The 19,195-nt window shown below is 47.1% G+C and overlaps 1 protein-coding gene across 4 annotated transcripts; it reads right to left on the bottom strand.

The window, feature by feature from the left end:
- Positions 1-8,321: 8,321 nt before the first annotated feature.
- On the bottom strand, positions 8,322-15,018 carry TBXT (T-box transcription factor T). 4 transcript variants are annotated; one of them, XM_088534820.1, is made up of 8 exons: positions 14,813-15,018; positions 14,475-14,739; positions 13,846-13,980; positions 12,991-13,052; positions 12,830-12,891; positions 11,899-12,075; positions 10,289-10,421; positions 8,322-8,589 (listed from the first exon to the last, which is right to left on the bottom strand). In XM_088534820.1, the coding sequence occupies exons 1-8, from the start codon at positions 15,016-15,018 to the stop codon at positions 8,322-8,324; spliced, it is 1,308 nt and encodes a 435-aa protein (XP_088390946.1). The 4 variants fall into 4 exon arrangements, with proteins under 4 accessions (XP_088390946.1, XP_088390943.1, XP_088390944.1 ...); XM_088534817.1 differs by having other exon boundaries at positions 10,289-10,418; XM_088534818.1 differs by having other exon boundaries at positions 10,289-10,418; positions 11,899-12,072.
- Positions 15,019-19,195: the final 4,177 nt, after the last annotated feature.

The raw sequence follows: 19,195 nt of genomic DNA, 5'->3' as shown, positions 1-19,195 counted from the left end.
GAAATTTCAGTCTTTTCCCTCCCACCAACTATAGTCATTTTATATCTGTGCAAAAAAAAAGTGGCAGACAATGGAAATTCATATGAACTGTCCATATATTAGTAAGAAAAGGGCAATCGGAATACATAACTGCTCTGGCTTGTAGGAATTAAATTGCATCTCAATAGGCCATATGCTTTGGGCATAAGTTTAGGCAGAAAACTCGGGGGTGGGGGAAAAGGAGAGAAGCATGTTAACAGGCCACTGGCTCCAGCGCATTAAAATATAATTTTTAATGTGGGAAGTTCTCAGAATGATTAAAGTTTCATAATTGCTAATGTCGTATTAAAACAAAGGATGGCAAAAGACATCAAAATAGTTACACATATTCAACACGGGTCAAAAAAAACAATTTGTCAAGTCAAAAGCTTTGCAAATCAAGAAGCATTGGTAAATGAGGCAGGAGGCACAACTGCAAAATCAGATAAGTGTTTATGAAGAGCATCTGGTAGTGACCACCTTTGGTATAAAAGAAAACTAGCTTTGCCACATCAAGTCTAAACTAAAACAAGTTCGCAATTTCTTTCAACCTGTCTTTGGTGAGCCTCCCTCTTCAAGAGGGATACAAATTTTCTCATGATGGGGCAAGTTTGCCTTTCCCAAGAGGGAAAGAACAACTACCGTTTATTGTCAGTAGACCTTTATTGTTGATGTCCTTCCTCTCTGCTGCTGAGCAACACCAGGGACAGTCTCACCAGGTCACCACCAACTCTTACCTCTCAGCCCAGCAGCTCCATCCCAACCAGGAAAGACAAGAAAATAAACATTTTCCCCATCTGAGAAGTGGCAGATACCCACAGCAAGGCTCACAAGGTGTTTGCCCTCCACACTACAGTCCTTCAGCAGAAGCTGACATTAACCCCGTAGTTCAGCATGGCACTGAGCCCCTGCTGGGGAAAGCTGCCCCACAGGGACCAGAGCCATAGGCTGGGCCGCAGGCAGGTTGGGAACTGGGCTCCCCACAGCCACCCCTCTGCAGGGGTCAGACCAAGCCAGCAGCACTACCTGATGGTGACGTTGTGACCAGTGCAGCTCCCTCATCCCGATACATCAGTCACGCAGCACAGCCCCAACCCAAGAGTTACACTGCACCTACCAGCAAGCTCTAGAGTGGCTACTCCTGACATAAAGAACAGAACCACTGCTAACCTGCTTAGCTAAATACATCCTTCTTTCCTGCTCTTCCTTGTGAAGCAATCAGCCTCCTACACAGTCAGGCTCACCTGTGCCAGTCCAAACAAATTTCACCTGCCCATGAGATAGTCACTGCTCTCTTCTCCTTGAGGAGGTTGATGCTTATGGTGAGGATGTGGGCCATTTATGCTGCAGCTCTGCAGTCCTAATAGCAGGACTGCAAAACCTTTTGTAATGGATTGATAGTTGTCCAGTTTGCATTACATTCCCTGTATAAATACTAAAGACTCCCAGATAATGAGTATGAACCAAGAGGCAGACCCAATTTATGAGCTGCTAAACATTCCTGTTTCCTTTCTGAATGTCCCATTAGACTTTTCTAAGTTCTCTCCTTTCAGTGAGTTTTTTTTTTCAGATTATCTGTACACTGCATAACTTTCCCCATAGTGACACAGATAACTTGGACCTTGACTTATTGGCCAAAGGACAGTGACTTAACATTGTTTAGAGGAGCTCAAGTGCTAATCTATAGCTAAGGCAAAGCAAAAACTGGCACGTTTCAGCGTGATTTAGTCTTTGCAAATGGTAAGAACCAGGAAAACCTGCAGCCCATATAAACCAAGAGAAGAAAGAAAGAAAGAAGTGGGGTCGCTGTGCTGTTAGGGCAGGGCATGAATTATGGATATTACCATCTCATAAGTGCTTGTGTGTCTGCTTCTTTTTTTCAGCAAGAAAGGGGATGCATAATGTGGAATCAAGGCAGAAAAACTGATAGGAATTAAGGCTCGGAAATGGAAATAACTACTTCTAAAATGCAAACAGAACTCAAGTAGTTTATTGTATTTGAGCTTGGGCAGTAAACACATGATTTCTTTTCCAGAATTTTGGAACCTAAAATGACAACCCAGAAGTAAACATTTATTAAATTTCTCAGCTCAAGCTTGGTGCTACAAAGGTAGAGAACAGTACATGTAGTAGATGTACTTTAAAAGATGGAGGAAAGAAACAGCTTGAGAAATACCAAGCCTTGCAGTTTTGCAATAGCATGTAACAAACTTTGAGAGTTCCATCTTCCAGAACAGTGAAGTTTGGGCTTTACAACAAAGTTGGAAAGAATGGATAATTAAACGTAAAGATGGAAATAGAAAAATGGAATTTTCAGTTTCCCACAGGACACCAGTGAGAAGAGTCTGGTCCATCTTCTTGGCCCCCTCCTGTCAGATATTTGTAAATATTTTACAAGATCCATCTGAGCCTTCCCTTCTCCAGGCTGAATACTTTCAGCTCTCTCAGCCTCTCCTCATACAAGAGATGTGTCGGTCCCTTAATACTTTTGTGGCCCTTTGCTCCTTGCTTCCTGAGTGTCCATGTCTTTCTGTATTCTGTGGACCGGCAAGAGGTCCACAGAAGAGCCAGCGAGAGGGGAAGGATCTCCTCCCTTGACCTGCTGGCAGTGCGCTGCCTAATGCAGCCCAGGAGGCTGTTGGCTGTCTTTGCCACAAGATCACTTCGCTACCTCATGTTCAACTTGTGCTCTAGAAGTCCTTCTCTGCAGAGCTGCTTTCCAGCAGGTCAGGACCCAGGCTGTATTGGCGTATGGGACTATTCCTCTCTAGATGTAGGACCCTGTGCTTTCCTTTGCTGAACTTGATGAGGTTCTTCGCTGCCTATTTCTCCAACCTGGGGGTTGAGGTCCCTCTGAATGGCAGGGTGACTATCTGGTTTATCAGTCACTGCTCCCAGTTTTGTATCATCTGCAAACTTGCTGATCCTGTCATCCAGCTCATTAATGAAGAAGTAAATCTGACTGGTCCCAGTATCGACCGCTGGAGGACATCACCAGTGACTGGTCTGCTGCTGGACTTCATGCTGCGGGTCTCAACCCTCTGAGCCTGGCAGTTTTGCCAGTGTTCAGTCCACCTCATTGTCTGTCTAGGACTTCAAGAGGAGCAGCCAGCCCTGGCACTCGCTGCCACTGCGCAGGTGTTTCCTCAACTTCCCACTCAGAAGATTTTCCTTCTGTTCTCACCTTCCACATGCTGTGTCAGCCTGCCTTGTGCTGCAGCTCCGCTCTGCCGTAAGCCATCTCTGGCCTCCAGAAACAGCTCTGGCCACCACATCCCAACATCCCCTGGACTTTCCGAGGGCCTCCTACAGACTTCTCACCTCCCTCCCCCTTGCTAGACGTTCTATAAAAAGGGAATAACACCTATTAAACTTTGGCTAACCAAGACTATGTGTGTATGGGTACTCAGTCGTGGTTCTTGGGAATAAAATGGAACATGTTAGCTTGGGATAGCAGATGAATACTAAGGGTAGAAGGACAAACCGTGCGAGTGGACAAATCCAGGAGGAGTCCCTTGAGGAGGAAAACAAGAGTGTGCAGTGTCTGTGTCTACTGCTCTAGAAAGTCATGTAACTCTAGGCTTTAAAGCCCACAATATCCATATACTTGATTTCACAGAGAGGATGCACGCAGTGAAAGAATTGGGATTTGGGGTTATTCTTATTACATCGATTTGACATTATTGCCAGAAATAGGTACTTATGGGGTGCTATAAGACGCTACAAGAAGAATGGCACTACGAGACACTCAAACTACATCTCTTATGTTCTCTAACTTGCTTTCCAAATGCACAGAAACCTGCAAACAGCTGGAGATAGCCATTTTTTACACAAAAATTAACTTTCTCCAGTACGGGGCCCATGTGGGATTTAAAAACTTGGGTTTTTTTCTGCTTATTATCTTCCTTATGTCTGCCTTAAGAAAATGTATGTCTTTCGACTACTTCTCCTCCTGCCCCCAGCCGCACTAGTGACACCCGTGGAGCAGCTGCAGCCCCGTGGCAGCGCAGAGGGCCTGGGGCAGCCAGGCCAGCACGAGGCCTCCGCACCACGTGGAATCACAGGCTCCGTTTGTGCCTCCGCCTTGCACAGCCAGCAGCTTCGTTACATGCTGTTGGAGTTGTTTTGGGTTTTTTTTATTCTTTTTTGGTTTGCTTCTTTAGTTTGAAGGTATGGGAGAAAAAAGAAAACACCAAAAAAAGCAGATTACTTCATAGCAACCCGCACTATCAAGCAAGCTACCTGGCTGTCCTGTGTGCACATGTCATGCGACTCTTCATCAGGCTCAGAAACTAGCACTATTCTTGCATGGTCTTTGTAACATACAACATGTGCAGGCTCTAATGGTAATTAATTAAATGATAATTTGATTTTATTAGTGGTAAAACCACTTACTGTACCTGCTTGCAGCCTGCTCTAGGACCTGGCTCAAATACTGAGAAAAGGGACTGTTCAAAGTCCTTGAACAGCAGAGAAGTTAGTTACACAAGTGAAGTCACCAGCATGAAACAATACTTTTTTGTTTTTTCTTAGCACAGAATTCCCCCTCGTGCCTGGAGATGAATTCGGCCTTAAAGCCCAAGCCCTGATAGCACAGGCCACCAGTACTGAAACTCTGAAACCCTTCAAGGATTTGGCTCATCATGACAGGGAACATAAATCTACCCCCTAATTAAAAGGAAACCTTTTAATTACTCATTGAAAGAACAAAAATAAATAAAAATAAATAAAAATAAAAGTGATGACAATCTGGCAAAAGACTTTGTCTATGAGGTTCCCAAACCCCCAGTTTGATACTCATACTTCACCAGGCAGCCAGCGCATCCGAGGCACTAAACACAGCACTGGGCAGCAGCCAGCGCACGGGAAACTTTGGCTGCAAATCCCCTGCCTGCAGCCAATGCAGGCTCAGTGCAGGGTAGCTCAGCACAGGGTGAGGTGTATGGGAGGAAGGCATGTGGTTTATATGCACTTCAGTTTTTCCATAATAGAGTATGAATATGGTACAACACAGCAGCATGGTGTCATAACACAGCAGAGTCAAAATGACTCCATCAATAAATAAATAAATAAATAAAAGCAATATCTATGGAAAGACTAGGAAGGAGTACAGGCTCATACTTCTAGGTCTTACCCACAAAATAGTCCACATTAGTGAATTGCCTGAGTTGTTGTTCATAGCATATTGTTCAAAATAAATACAGGTATTGAATTTGCTGAGGTTCCTGGTACTGGCTGCCTCTTCACTGAGGGGAAAAAATAAGCAGCAGCAATTTATCACTGTCACTAACAAGAGCTTATCCCAGAAACTTAGATTTTTTTTCTCTCCTCTTTCTTACCTCAAGAATTGACTGATTCTGTTGTTACTTAAAAGAACAGCTGTGCGTCTGGGAGTAACATACTCTGAGACAAAAGAAGCACTTCTTATATCTGTGATTTTCTTTATTTCCAGATTCATATATACAAATTCCTATGAAAATTTGGATTTTTTCCCAAATTTTTTTAAAATTTCCTTGTAGTAGGAACACTACAAGTTCCTACTGGCTCATGCCAAATGGATCGCAGAGACTACCAAGACCATGGATCAAGGTATGCCAGGAAATGGGTAAATGTCTCCTCCACTTCATAGCAGGCAGTCCTCATTTGCAGGAAGGTTAGTTTGGCAAACTCCCGCTCAAAGCAGCGTGTGAGCTGGTTTTGCCCACAGGCGCTACGTGAGTGTGAGCTCTGCAAGAATCTGAGGAGAAAACAGCGGCCTCGGAGCAGGGTAGGAGAGGGGCAGTCTTCCCGTTTAGCCCCATGAGAGCAAAGATGCCCCAGAGTGTGCTGCTGCCAGGGGCTTGCAAAGGGCTGCTTTGCACCCTGATCCTAGCAGGCCTCTTGCACAGGGTAGGTCCCCTTCCCTGTTAATGCCTGGGGGAATTATGATCCTCTTCCCACTCAGGGAATAGGTCTGGGGCTGCTGGCCAGAAGAGCAAAGGCTAATGCTGTCTCGCTGCAGCACAGGAGCTGGGCTCCCGTACCGACCCTGCCAGTGCTGAGGTGACAGCTGCAGGCCCAGCTACATGAACGGAGCAGCCCTCCATGTAACCTCCTTTACTCGAGTACAGCAGGTTGCTAGAGTCGCTTGTTTCATGCAGCTGCCAACATTAGGCTTTTACAGGCCTTAAGTAATACCTTATCAGAGGGCAGGGTGGGTACTGTAAGACACACTTGAAAGTGTGGTTGTTGAGGCACCGCACAGCAGCTGCCAGTCCTATACCCAGCTCCAGCTCCTCAGACTCAGCCTGAGAAGGGACTTGCAGTTACCCTCCTGACCATCAGATAAGGGATGTACCACCTCCCACGGCCTTGCCCTCACCACAAACGCTCCCTTCCATGTTTCTTCTAGCTCTTCATGACTAAATACCCCTCGCCCCTTGCCCACCGACAGCTGCTACCCTGCATGGAGCCATCTGTGAAACCACGCTGTGAAGTTCAGCATGTTCTAAGCTCGGTACATCCGATGTGCATCCTTTTCAACCTTCCCTCCACACACACACAAAGTGAAAAGTAAACATTAAGTTTATTCAACAACCTTTACTTTTTTTTTTTAAATCTTAAATTATACTTCCAAAATACAAGTTAAAAAAACTTTTGCTAACTTCTACAAAATAATCTAAATAATAATGCACTTACATCATTTACACATTCATCTTCCACAATAAAATAGGAGAGCTTAGATCAATATTTACAGTATTGACAGAGGACACGGTTGCACAACCATCTATTTCTGGTGCCATCTCTTGCTGAATTACCTCTGCGAGACTGCATCCCACACATGTACACACCTGCATAAATCCTTCTGCAGGGAGAAAACCCCAAAAAAGTCTTTTGAGGTACAGGGACCTGCCCCATATGTTCCAAAGAGACCAAAATGGTAGCAGCTATTTGCTTTTTCACCTCAAAGCTGCCACTGTAGCACTTGAACACACACTGATGAGGTATTTAAGGAATTCCCTGATTTAGAATCTGCTTCACAATATTAGGCACATCATTATAAAAGTTATTTGTTATGGCTTATCCAAGCAATTCACTTTCCTTGGGATAAATACTTGCTGGAGTCAATGGGAGAAACAGACATACTTTGAACCTATATTTTGAGTTAGTCTGTGCTCAAAATTTAGATGATAATACTTAGCATCAGTTGTGAAAGAAATACCTTATCAACACCTGATCTTTCCAGTAAGTCAGGCAGCCAGTGTACTTTATCCCAAATTATTGATAACTTAGCTTTTCCCTCCTACAATAAGTTAACTACTTATATCCATGCTGTTCAATGTGCCACTGGGTGACATATCCCATGTATGATTGTCTTAAAAAAAAAAAAAAAATACAGTATACTGATGGATTATATACATATTTCAACACATAGAAAATAAAGTTGCAACTTACCGAGTAATAAATATACAACATCAGAGCACAATATTGAACTAAAATAAATTAGAATGGTATTAAAGGCCTCTAAAGGTCTAAGCCAGAGACCACAAAAAAAAAAAAAAAAAAATTTCCATCCACTTGGAAAGGTTTTAGATATGGCTCCTTATTAACAATGGCTGTTTGAAATGAAGATGTTTAGCCAGGCTGCCAAGTGTTTAGAGACTATATGATCAAACAGCAAAAACTTACTTCAAAAAGGGGCCTTTGGGATAAAATGATTTAGACAAACTGTTAATACTGCATTTATTAGGAAGAAAATAGTTATTGCAGATTGTCTTATCATTTGATTCAGCAGCAAGGAAATAAGCATACAGTTAAGTATAAGAACACAACGTATTTGTGTGACAAATACGCGTTAGTGCACATGATTTTCCAAAACTTCACTCTTCAGCTACATTTGTGCAGATTTGAGAATGCTTCTAACTAGATAGTTCAAAAAAGTATTTTCATGACTACAGCTAAGTTTTGCCATAAAAAAAAAAAAAATCGTAACCAGAGCTCAATAAGCAGCAACTTACTCAAAGCTGTCCAGACAGGAATGGTGCCAAACTTCTGATCCAGATACATCAGAACACTGAGAAGTTTGGAATCAAACTAAAGAAATAAAAGCAGTGAATCTGCCCTGAGAATTGCACGCTCACCAGGTCTGTAAACTCTGTATGACGCCCTGTTCACTAGCAGAGGCAGAGCTTCAGTTTCTCTATGCAAAGCAGCGCAGGTGCCTTGTCTGTACTTGACTTCACGGTTCCTTTTTCCCTTCCTTGAGGATTAGGCATTTAAAGCATTTCAGTAGCTCGAGAGTCTGTGCCTGAGGGGCTCGGGGGCTACATGGACGGCGGGGTGACGGGTGTCCACGTGGACGCCAGCCTCGCGTGCGCGGAGGCCTCGTACTGGCTGTCGGGGAGGTCTGAGCCGGCGCTGCCGTCGTAGAGCGGCGACGCGGAGGCGGCGGCGGCCGCCGCGTGAGGGAGGGCCGTGTAGTGCGCTGGGGAGCCCCGCAGGAACTGCGGGCTCAGGCCGCTCGACATCGCGCTCGACTGCGACACCGGCGTGATGGTGCTGTTACTCACGGACCACAAGTTGGGGTACTGACTGAGGGAGAGAGGGAGAGACAGCACAGATTACTGGCGATGCCAGCTCCTGGGGGTGGGTGCCCGGATCACACCACCACTGCGAGGACAAACGCATTTGTCACCGATGGGGAATTTCTGCCAGAAGCTCCAGCTGTTGCAAAGCAGAAGGTGCCCTTAGACTAGACAGCTGTGCTCATGGCACCCCACTAACACATAAAACAACTGCAATTTCCAACAGCAGGTTCCGACACTGGGTGTGCTAGTGATTTGGAGGCCAAGCTGAGGACTTGACAAGCTGCGCTGAGAAATGCTGATTCCTGACACCCTCACCTGCAGGGACAGCAGTGCGGCAGAGCTGGCTGGGCACAGCAGCTGTTGCAACCAGGCATTTTTTATCTGATACCGCAAGTCCCCCTTGGGTCTCTCCATAGTCAGAGACAATTCCACACGGCAATTCAGGCTTCCTAGGACCTTGCTCATCACCTCATGTTAGAAGAGACATCTACAGATGCACACGTTACTGGGATACTCCCATACTGGCCTTTTCTGGAAAGTGCCTTGTCAAGACCTTATAGCCTCCATACTCCCTATCCTTCTCTGTATAGGCCAGATATATGTTTTTGTATGTGCATCTGTATATTCATATATATATATTTGTGTGAACACACACATAATGAAAATAAGCAAGTTGATCCTAGAGAAATATTATGAGAACAAACGCAATCCTTCTGAGGAATACCACACAACACTTTTCACTTATAGATCCCAAACTATTTATCAAAAAATAAATATTTTTCTTTACTTCATATATAGGAGGCTAGACAAAAGGAATGGCAGAAAAGCCTTCCTTAAGGTCCTATAGTTCCAGTTCTGCTGGTTTTATCTACTGGATGACTGTTATTGCAGCAACTGACACTCAGTGAATTTTGCAACTTTAAAAATACGCTGGGGGTCAGGCTTGAAAAGAAGTGTTTACATGCTAAATGCAAGAGTGCTCTCCACATCCTCATCTGAATTGCCAAAAAAGATGTCCAAACCTCATCTCTCTGGTTTACAGCAAAATTTGTGTCCTTCACCAAGTTTCCTCAAATTATCAAGTTTAGCTCCAAGAGACTGACCACAAGATAAATCTGAGCTGAAGAATCAAGAAGTTTAACTGAGAGAAAAGATACATTTACATGATCATAGAATAAAGATTTTTTTTTTCTTTTTAAACCAAGTGAATAATTCCACACTGGCTTAGAGATTTGACATTCGAGAGGGAAAAAAAAAGTCCTACCCCAGCCAGTGCTCCGCACTGCCCCTCCATTTGTAGCAGAGGAAAGGTTTGTGGAGACATATGGGAAAGTGATGGCTGGCCAAAATGAAAGTTTTAAAATAACCTTTTAGAACACATTTTCGCTAAAAAGCAAAATGAGATGAATTCGAAAAGAGCATCCTCAAATTAAATGGACATTTGTTTAAGTGATGTATGTTTCTTTAATCTATATGATACCATTGCCACAAGCATCTATATTTCCAAAACCAAAACATCAGAAAATAATTGTTTGTCTCTCCAATCTGCTTTCCCTGAAAATAGTCAATTTCAGTACTTTCCCTACATGGATAGTAGTGAGGATTTGTAATTTGATATGAGGATTCTACCTTGTTCTTCCTTTTTCATTTATTAGAAAGCATCAGTAAGCTGATTTGGGGGCTGCTAAGGGCTAGACCCCTACCTGGAGCTGGTAGCTGTGCCAGTGCTGTGACTCATGGGCAGCATAGCCGTGTGTGTGGGAACTCCTAGACTGGACCAGTTGTCATGGGACTGGAGCATGGAAAGGCAGGCAGAGGAATTGTCGGTATAGGCTGCTGCGAAAACAAACAAGCACTTCAACACATTGAAAATCAGAGCAAATAATCTTTTATTCAAATGAAATGCATAGCATTAAATTAACCTTCCCCACTATTTTTTCTGCCTTGAGGGAAGGGCAGAGAAGAAAAAAGAAAAAACCCACAACACATACACATAAAATAAAATCAGCCAGGCAATGCCATGAAAATTGGAAGTTGATGTACTGTTTCACTCAGCTTACACCAAAGCCTTATTTCTGTAAACAATCTACAGACAAAAAAAGTTGTCTTCAAGACACCTACTAATTCAGGACATGGTTATTCAGTCAGTGAGAGAGGCAAGTTTGTTACTTAGCTCTGTCCCAATCTCTCTTCCAAGGCACTTTTCATAGCCATCACCTGCACGGGCAGCACCCGCCTGCCAGTCCTGGGTCACAGGAACTTTGAATCGCACATCCCAGTTCTGAGCTGACTGGCCAGTTTAGCAGAAACACTAGGAAACTAGAACAGGAATCCTGTTCAGCCGTCCATAGCCAGAAAAGACTCCCTGCAGCAGCTGGTTTTAAGGGAAGGAGCTTTTTTTGCTGAGGAAAGTGGAGGAGCACAGGAGGGACTGCGTTCTTTTATTTTGTTTCAGGTGGCAAACTGAACACAGAATTTCAAGATGGTTAAAAACCCACAGACAACTAGTTCTCCCCTTTAAAATGAATTACAAAGCTATATATAGCACTGACCAGGCTGTGCCTGGAAAAAATATGTATTCATTCGTAATTCAAAATATATTTCTCTTTAAAGAATGAGTTCAATACGCACTACAGGCCAATAGGCAAAATTGTTAATAAGCCTTTGGTAGGAAAGAAAAAAAGTCACTGTTCAGAAAAGTCCTATTCTCTTCCTCTCAAGTCCAGAGCATATTTCTGAGCACAAAAATCAAACTGTTATGCAATTTACTCAGCTCTATATTGCTACTGTGTGCCCAGTTCTGACATATGGAGGCTAGACATTTCTACATACAGATTGCAGTAGCTTATATCACTGCCAGTCCGATCAACAGAAGGAGGCCTTCAGTTATTTGCTTAAATATGTTAATAACAAGTGACTTAACAGAATGGGACATATGCTTATTAGTTTTATTGTCCTTCTTGTAAGTAAGGATTAAAATTCTCATTTTCAAACTTAAACTTTTTTGAAGTCAAAACAGATTTAAGCTCTCTAGTTATTCTAACTCAAAAGCACACAACAAAGCTAGCACAGTGTAACCTAATTAATTAACAGGAGACAGAGCTCTAAACAGCCTCCCTTTTCCCACTCTAAGGGCCCTGGGAAACCTACTCATTGCAATTACCCCTTTGCAACAGCGGCCCCAAGCAGAAGCTCAACCAGGCAGCGACCTCAGTTTCTGTGGCCTCAGTACGGATCACAGTGGTTCAACCACTCAGGGCCTGGGTGCCCTGGCTAACTTCCCATCTTCACACACCTGCACAGCAAGACTTACTTGGCGAGTTGTTCCGATGGGTGTAGGGGCTGGGGTAGGGGGCCGAGCGGTGGTTCCTCAGCGATGAGTACCTCTCACAGCCATGGGCAGGGGAGAGCGACAGCGGGGCTCCAAACTGAGCGTGAGGGTTGGCAGGGGGGCACAGAGCCCCGCTGCCAGGAATCAGCCAACTGCCTACTGGGGGAAAGGGAGAGTTCTTGTAAGGACAGAGCAGCCAGGCAGCCCTGCTGCGCCAGGAGAAGACACCAGTCACCAAGGTGAAACGCACGCTCACAAAAGGAAACCCAGTGGCAGCACACCTGAAAAAATGGATCTCAAAACCTTCTTAAATGATCACATGAAGGAAAAAGTGTTGTTTAAAAGGCTAGGTATAGAACTAACACTTTAAGACTGTCATTTAATTACAAGCACGGTAAGCGAGCAATGAAATGGTTAAACGGTGCCTTAAGCAAGGCCTGCCCATTCTCCATGCTCGGCAGAGGTTAGCATATCCTCAGTTTTAAGTTGCACATTTGGGGTCACAATTCAAAGCAATGCTTTGAGGTTTCCCAAACTGCTAAGAGTATTCCTTAAAGATTGTTGCAGTTATGTTTTAGCAATAACTCTTCAAAACAGAAATCATAAAAATTCTAATGCTTTTTTTGCAGACCTGAAAAACTAACTTTTTAAGTAAATGCATCCAATTTTCCCAAAATACTTTAAACAGAATTCTGAACATATGGAATACATTTTGGATTAGATATAATAGGTAACATAAAATCACAAACCTTTACAAGCAGCATTTATAAGGGTTGGTAATAGTATTCTCTCATAACTTACAGGATGAACTATGCCAGTCAACGAACATTTTCCTCTAGGTTTTGCTTAATATAATTGATAAGATGGAAGAATACAGCATTATGTACATAATAAAGAGCAAAAGCAAGCATACATTGGGAATATCCAGACTGTTGGTTGTCTCCCACTTCCTCCATCATGTCTTTGTGATCGCTTCTGTAACAGAAAACACCCTGAATTAGTTATGAGTATGTTTTCACAAATCTTGACAAAATTCCACAAACTTTATAATTGAGAGTATTTAGGAGGTCTCACCTTTCTTTTGCATCAAGAAATGCCTTCGCAAATGGATTGTATTTAATTTTTAAAGCTGTGATCTAAAAACAACAACAAATATCTTAATTTGCAAGTATCACTATTCATTATCATATAAAAATTAAAATTGGACTTAAAATTACCCATTGAAGCAAGTGAATCCACTGGTTCCAAAGATACAAGAGTAGGGCCATAATGCAAACCTCCATGCATCACTTAACATCTACAACCCTAGGTGTATATATATATATATATATATATATATATATATATCGCTTAAACAGCATTTATATGTCTTAAATATTAGCAAAAGACTAGCAATTCTGCCCAATTTTAAAGGAAACCCATCACCAGCTGACTTAATGACTTGGGTTCATTAACAACCTAAAGAAAGAGTTCAGACAGGTAACATGCTAAAGACACTTCTAAAGAGCTGCAAATTTCAGGATAGAACAGAACAGGCAACACAGATTCAATAAACAGAAAACATTATAGAGTCATTAAATGTAGACATTTTGGCTAACAATCAGTTTTTAAAATGACATGTCCAATTATTTCACTGCGTACTTAGAAATGACAATCATATCTCATCATGCTTCCTTGACCCATGGATTAGTTGCAGATTATTACCCTTGTACAGTAAGTTTGCCGTATATATTGAGAAGTTAGAACCTTGCATTATTCCACATTCACAGAGCTTCACATAGATTAAATTCACTTTTATATTCAACTCCTAATGAAACACAGAGAAGTGGAAAAGAAAAGTGCCAAGGAGCTCGTTATTTTGTTTTGTAACTTGCACTTTACCACCTGAAGGGGTGCAAGTACAGGCGGTTTCTTCCCTGCCGTGCATACCTCCTCATTCTGGTATGCTGTCACCGCTATAAACTGCGTCTCCGGGAAGGAATGGCTGGTGATCATCCGCTGCGGGCCACCCACTCGGACGATGTGAATCCTGGGCTCGTACTTGTGCAGAGAGTTCAGCATGATCTGAGAGGAAGCGGAGAGAGAAGTTAGGCAGTGATGGAGCAGAGGCAGCTCACGATGCGCACGGAAAGCGCTTAAAGTAACTCCAGATCCATCCGTCTTTCTAGCAAAGAAGAGGCAACAAGTCTCAATAAATCCTGCAGCTGAAGCCACAAGGAAAAGATGATGTTTCGGCCAGACACCCCAACATTCAGCTCCGTGCTCATGAGCTGGTACTTCTGGCAGGGCAGCTCATGCAGCCCCATGCACGCAGGGACAGAGGCACCTGCGTCACCAAACATTCAGGGAGAAAAGATGTGAAAGAACCGAAACGAGGTGCCCACCCTGCCCAAAGCTGAGTCCTGATGGAAAGGAAACGAAGTGCTCAGGAAAAACAGACAGACCAGCAGCCCGCCCGCCACCCCAGCGCGCCGGCGGGGCAATATGTGCCCAAAGGGGCAGCGAGGGGGGCAAAGCAGGGGCTCGGCGGCGAGGGAAGGGGGCCGGGCAGCGCTCACCTGCCCGCCGCCGTTGAGCTTGTTGGTGAGCTTGACCTTGCTGAAGGAGACGGGCGCCTTCATCCAGTGCGCGCCGAAGTTGGGCGAGTCGGGGTGGATGTAGACGCAGCTGGGCGCCTGCGGCTCGGGCTTGCCGCCCGGCACCCACTCGCCGTTCACGTACTTCCAGCGGTGCCCGTCGGCCGCCGCGAAGTCCAGCAGGAAGGAGTACATGGCGTTGGGGTCCAGCCCCGACACGCTCACCTTCAGCACCGGGAACATCCTCCTGCGGGGCGACACGGAGAGGCGCGAGGCACGGCGGAGCCCCGCGGCGCCCGCCGGCCGCCCCGCGCGCCTACCTGCCGTTCTTGGTGACGATCATCTCGTTGGTGAGCTCCTTGAAGCGCAGCCACAGCTCGCCCTCCTCGAGCGCCACGCGCAGCTCGCGCTCCGTGGGGTCGCCCTTCTCGCTGCCCGCCTGCAGCTCGCTCTCCACGGCGCTCAGCAGGTGGTCCACGCGGTACTGCAGCGCCTTGCCCGCGCCCTCGGCGCCGGGGGAGCCCATGGCGCTGCCCGGCTGCTGCTGCGGCAGCGGCGCCAGCACCGCGGCCGCCTCCCCTGCACCGCAGCGGCCGGAGCGAGCGGCGGCGCCGCGCGGCGCCCGCACTTATGGCCCGCCATAAACGGCCGCGCCGCGACGTCACAGCGCCCCGCGGCGGCGCGCGCCGCCCATTGGCGCGCGGCCGCTTTGATGCGCGCCGCCGGGCGCCGCCATTGGCCGCCCGCGGCCATTTCAGAGCGCGGCGCGCGGCGGGCGCCGGCGCGGAGAGCGGCCCGCGGGGCTGCGCGCGCCTCTTCTTGTGCAAATCCGCCCCAGATGTTGGCACCTCCATCAAAGCGCCCGCGCCCGCCGCTGCCGCCGCCGGGAGGAAATGGCCCATCCCGGCCGCGGCCTCGCGAGCCGCTCCCGCCCGGGCCGCCTCCCCCGGCGGGACCGGGCCGGCCTGCGCGGGAGACACCCCCGGCACCGGCGGGACCGGGGAAAGCGGGGGGCCCTCCCCTCAGCCCGCCCTCCTCCCCGCCGGTCACTTGCAAGGTGGTCCCGAGCCCTCTGCCGCGCGCGGCGGCCCTCGGCGCAAGTGGGGGCTGGCGTTAGTAGAGACAAGCTCTGCAATCGCTCGGTGAGAAGTTCAGAACCACAACAAAAAAAGCTAAAATCTCTGCATGAAACAGCTGACAAAAAAAAAAAAGCATCACAGTAAAAGTATCTCCCGCCTCAGCCTGCTTGTCCGCACTCAGTTCCTGCCGTTGTCTCCCAATCTCGGCAAGAGCCCGGTCCGTTACAAGAGGCTCAAATTTGTGCCCTGTCGCTCGTCTAGGGAGAGGCTTCACCTACCAAAGCCGCCGACACGCGCAGCCACGACGGCTCCGAGCCGCGCTACCTCCGCAAAAAAAAAAAAAAAAAAAAAAAATCCCCAAATCGGATCGATAATTGGCGAGTTCGTTTCTTACGACATGAGAAACTCGCGCAAGTTTCCGCGGGCAAGGCTGAAGTTTTGCCTTAGGGGGGCGAGGGGGCACTCGCCAAGGCGCGGGGCTCGCGCGGCCGCTGCTTGGCGCCGAGGCGAGGGGCAGAAGGGGCATCCTGAGCCCCTGCCTCCCGCCGCTGGATTTAATAGTTTGAATTCTCGGGGGCTGTGGTGTGAGGGAAGCAGTTTATTACCTTTCTGTGAGAATCTCCGCAGAGAGGGCGAGGGGGAGAGAGGTGACAATGAGCAGGAAATAGTTCAATGGGGTCTCTTTAAACAATAACAAGTTCTTTAAATGGGCGCAAAGGCGAGGGGAAAGAAGCGGCGCGGTGTAAAAATAAGGGCTTTCTTTAAAAATACGCTTAATGCCGCTCTCCCAACACCGTGCCTCGTTGCTACTGGAATTTTAGGATTTTATCTTCAAGGAAAAGTGCCTAGCGGACCCCCTGGAGCACGAGTGGGATCGGAGGTTTGGGGGGAAAGGCTCGGGAAAGGGCAGCGCTTTGCGCGGCGGGGAGAGCGGCTCGGCCCGGGCGCCTCGAGCTCCTGCGCACGTCGGAGCAGCAGCCCGAAAGGGTCTCGCTTCAGCCTAACTGCGAGTAACCCCAGAGCTCCCGCTACGAATTTGCAGTTTCTGTTTGGTTTAGGAGCTGCCACTTACGGCTCTGTTTTCATTACACAGCCCCGTCGAGTAGTGCAAAATTAACTTACTCGATTCGGTAGTGCTTAAAAATAAATAAATAAATAAATAAAAGCGATTTTAAATGCCGAATCTCAACTCTTTTAATTATTCTCCAGAAAAAAAAAAACACGGAAAAAAAAAGTTCCTAAAAGTTCCTGCAGTTAAGTTTCCTAAAGCTTTTTTTTTTTTTCGTAAATACCTACCACTCGTTTTTTTTTTTCTTTAATCATCTGTAGACAGACAAAGCCACACTTTCAAGAAACAACAGAACTGTATTAGGCATTTATTTCTCTCAATGTACTGCATTAAAAACAAAGACAGAAGCGTCCAAGCAAAAGCAACATCAAACGCCGAGAGTTGCCTTTCGGGAGGTGAAATTTCCCAGAGTCCAGCACCATGAGAAGCGACTCCCAGAGAGGGTCTCTCGCACTCCGTGCAGGTGAAGGGGGTGAAGAGGCTTTTCCCGCTGTCGCAAAACCCATTTCCCTTTCAGGATACAGTCGGGGGGTGGAAGAGATGGTTGTTGCTGCTGCTGTTGTTGTAATGGATTCAGTGTAGGGCAAATCCCGGTCTAAAGTCTGCTTCACCTAGCAATGAATATATTCAAGTGCGGAAAGTAGCAGAAAACTGGAATTGAAAGCCATTTGGCGCTTTTAGTGAGAAATGAATGATTAAAAAAAAAAGGAAAAAGAAAAAGAAAAAAAGTAAGGCTAATCTGAATGTGTATTTAGGATATCTGAGTTTAAAACAAAACATTATTCTAGTTCCCCCGTATTAGTGCTTCAAGGAATGGCTAATTCCAACTACACATAAATACAAGGAATGATACATGGGAAGCGACCTTAGCCCCTTTGATAACAGAAATGTTACCTATCATCTGATCAATTCCTTACTTTTTGCGCTGATCATTCTCTTTAGGCAACAGAAGGAGAGTTGAAATCGAATTTAATTCAGCACCTTTCACTTTGCCAGGACAAAGTTACATGTTTCACCTGACTGAGCCGTGCATCCCACGGAAACCTGGCATGTACTCCACTTTAGTTGGTCCTTCAAAAGTCTATCTAGCTTTACATTTTAAATTACAAAAATAGAAAAAGAATGCTTCCAAAAGCATTCCATAATCTTTAGAGCAGAAAACAAAATACTAAGTTTTTGTTGTTGCTGCTCTCTCAGCTTGTACTCCTGCCCTCTTTTTCATTTTATTTCCTCCTCCCTCTTTCTGATCTTAATTGCACTTTGGTTCTCAGGAGAGAAAACTCCCCGCTCTCACAGCCCTTTCAGCGAGAGCTGCCGTGCATGACAGTTTACAGCCAAAAAACTTCCTCCAGCCGCACGGCTGTAAAGACTCCCCGTTTATAGCAATGCTCTCCTCTCGCATAGGGCGAGCTGCCGCCTCCAGCTGCTACCTCGGCCCGGGGGACGTGCCCCTCGCTCCCTGCCTCGAGCCCCTGGCAGCCCCCGAGCTGGAGGCAGCCCCGGCCGCTCCGGCAGCTCCAGGGCACCGGCTCTGCCTGGGCTTTGCTCGCCCGGGGATGCAGAGCGAGCGGAGCAGACCGGGAGGACGCGCAGCTACCAGCGTCCCTGCTGCGCCACCAGGCTCCCTGCGCACTCGTGCACACACACACGTGCCCTGCACACACACACATGTGCCCCGCACACACACACACCCCGCACACACACACACATGTGCCCCCGCACACACACACGTGCCCTCGCACACACACACACGTGCCCCGCACACACACGTGCCCCCGCACACACACACACATGTGCCCCCGCACACACACATGTGCCCTCGCACACACACACACGTGCCCCGCACACACACACGTGCCCCCGCACACACATGTGCCCCCGCACACACACACACACCCCGCACACACACACATGTGCCCCGCACACACACATGTGCCCCCGCACACACACACACGTGCCCTGCACACACACACACCCCGCACACACATGTGCCCCCGCACACACACACACGTGCCCTGCACACACACACATGTGCCCCGCACACACACACACCCCGCACACACATGTGCCCCCGCACACACACACATGTGCCCCCGCACACACACACACACACACGTGCCCCGCACACACACACACCCCGCACACACACACACACATGTGCCCCCGCACACACACACATATGCCCCGCACACACACACGTGCCCCCGCACACACACACACACCCCGCACACACACATGTGCCCCGCACACACACACACACACACCCCGCAAACACACACACGTGCCCTGCACACACACACATGTGCCCCGCACACACACACACCCCGCACACACATGTGCCCCCGCACACACACACGTGCCCCCGCACACACACACATGTGCCCCCGCACACACACACACACACACGTGCCCCGCACACACACACACCCCGCACACACACACACACATGTGCCCCCGCACACACACACACCCCGCACACACACACACACATGTGCCCCCGCACACACACACATATGCCCCGCACACACACACGTGCCCTGCACACACACACACGT

Source organism: Tinamus guttatus, unplaced genomic scaffold, assembly GCF_059628265.1.
Source record: "Tinamus guttatus ecotype Peru unplaced genomic scaffold, ASM5962826v1 Tinamus_guttatus_pri_ptg000601l, whole genome shotgun sequence".
NCBI classification, from domain to species: Eukaryota; Metazoa; Chordata; class Aves; order Tinamiformes; family Tinamidae; genus Tinamus; species Tinamus guttatus.
This window is presented reverse-complemented; position numbering and strand designations above follow the sequence as displayed.

What these genes read in the sequence shown, in the direction of transcription:
- TBXT (XM_088534820.1), bottom strand. Translation starts at nt 15,018, where the DNA reads ATGGGCTCCCCCGGCGCCGAGGGCGCGGGCAAGGCGCTGCAGTACCGC. An exon ending in ATCGTCACCAAGAACGGCAG is followed by an intron (nt 14,740 to 14,812) that starts GTAGGCGCGCGG and finishes GTCGCCCCGCAG; the next exon opens with GAGGATGTTCCCGGTGCTGA. An exon ending in CCATCGGAACAACTCGCCAA is followed by an intron (nt 10,422 to 11,898) that starts GTAAGTCTTGCT and finishes TTGTTTTCGCAG; the next exon opens with CAGCCTATACCGACAATTCC.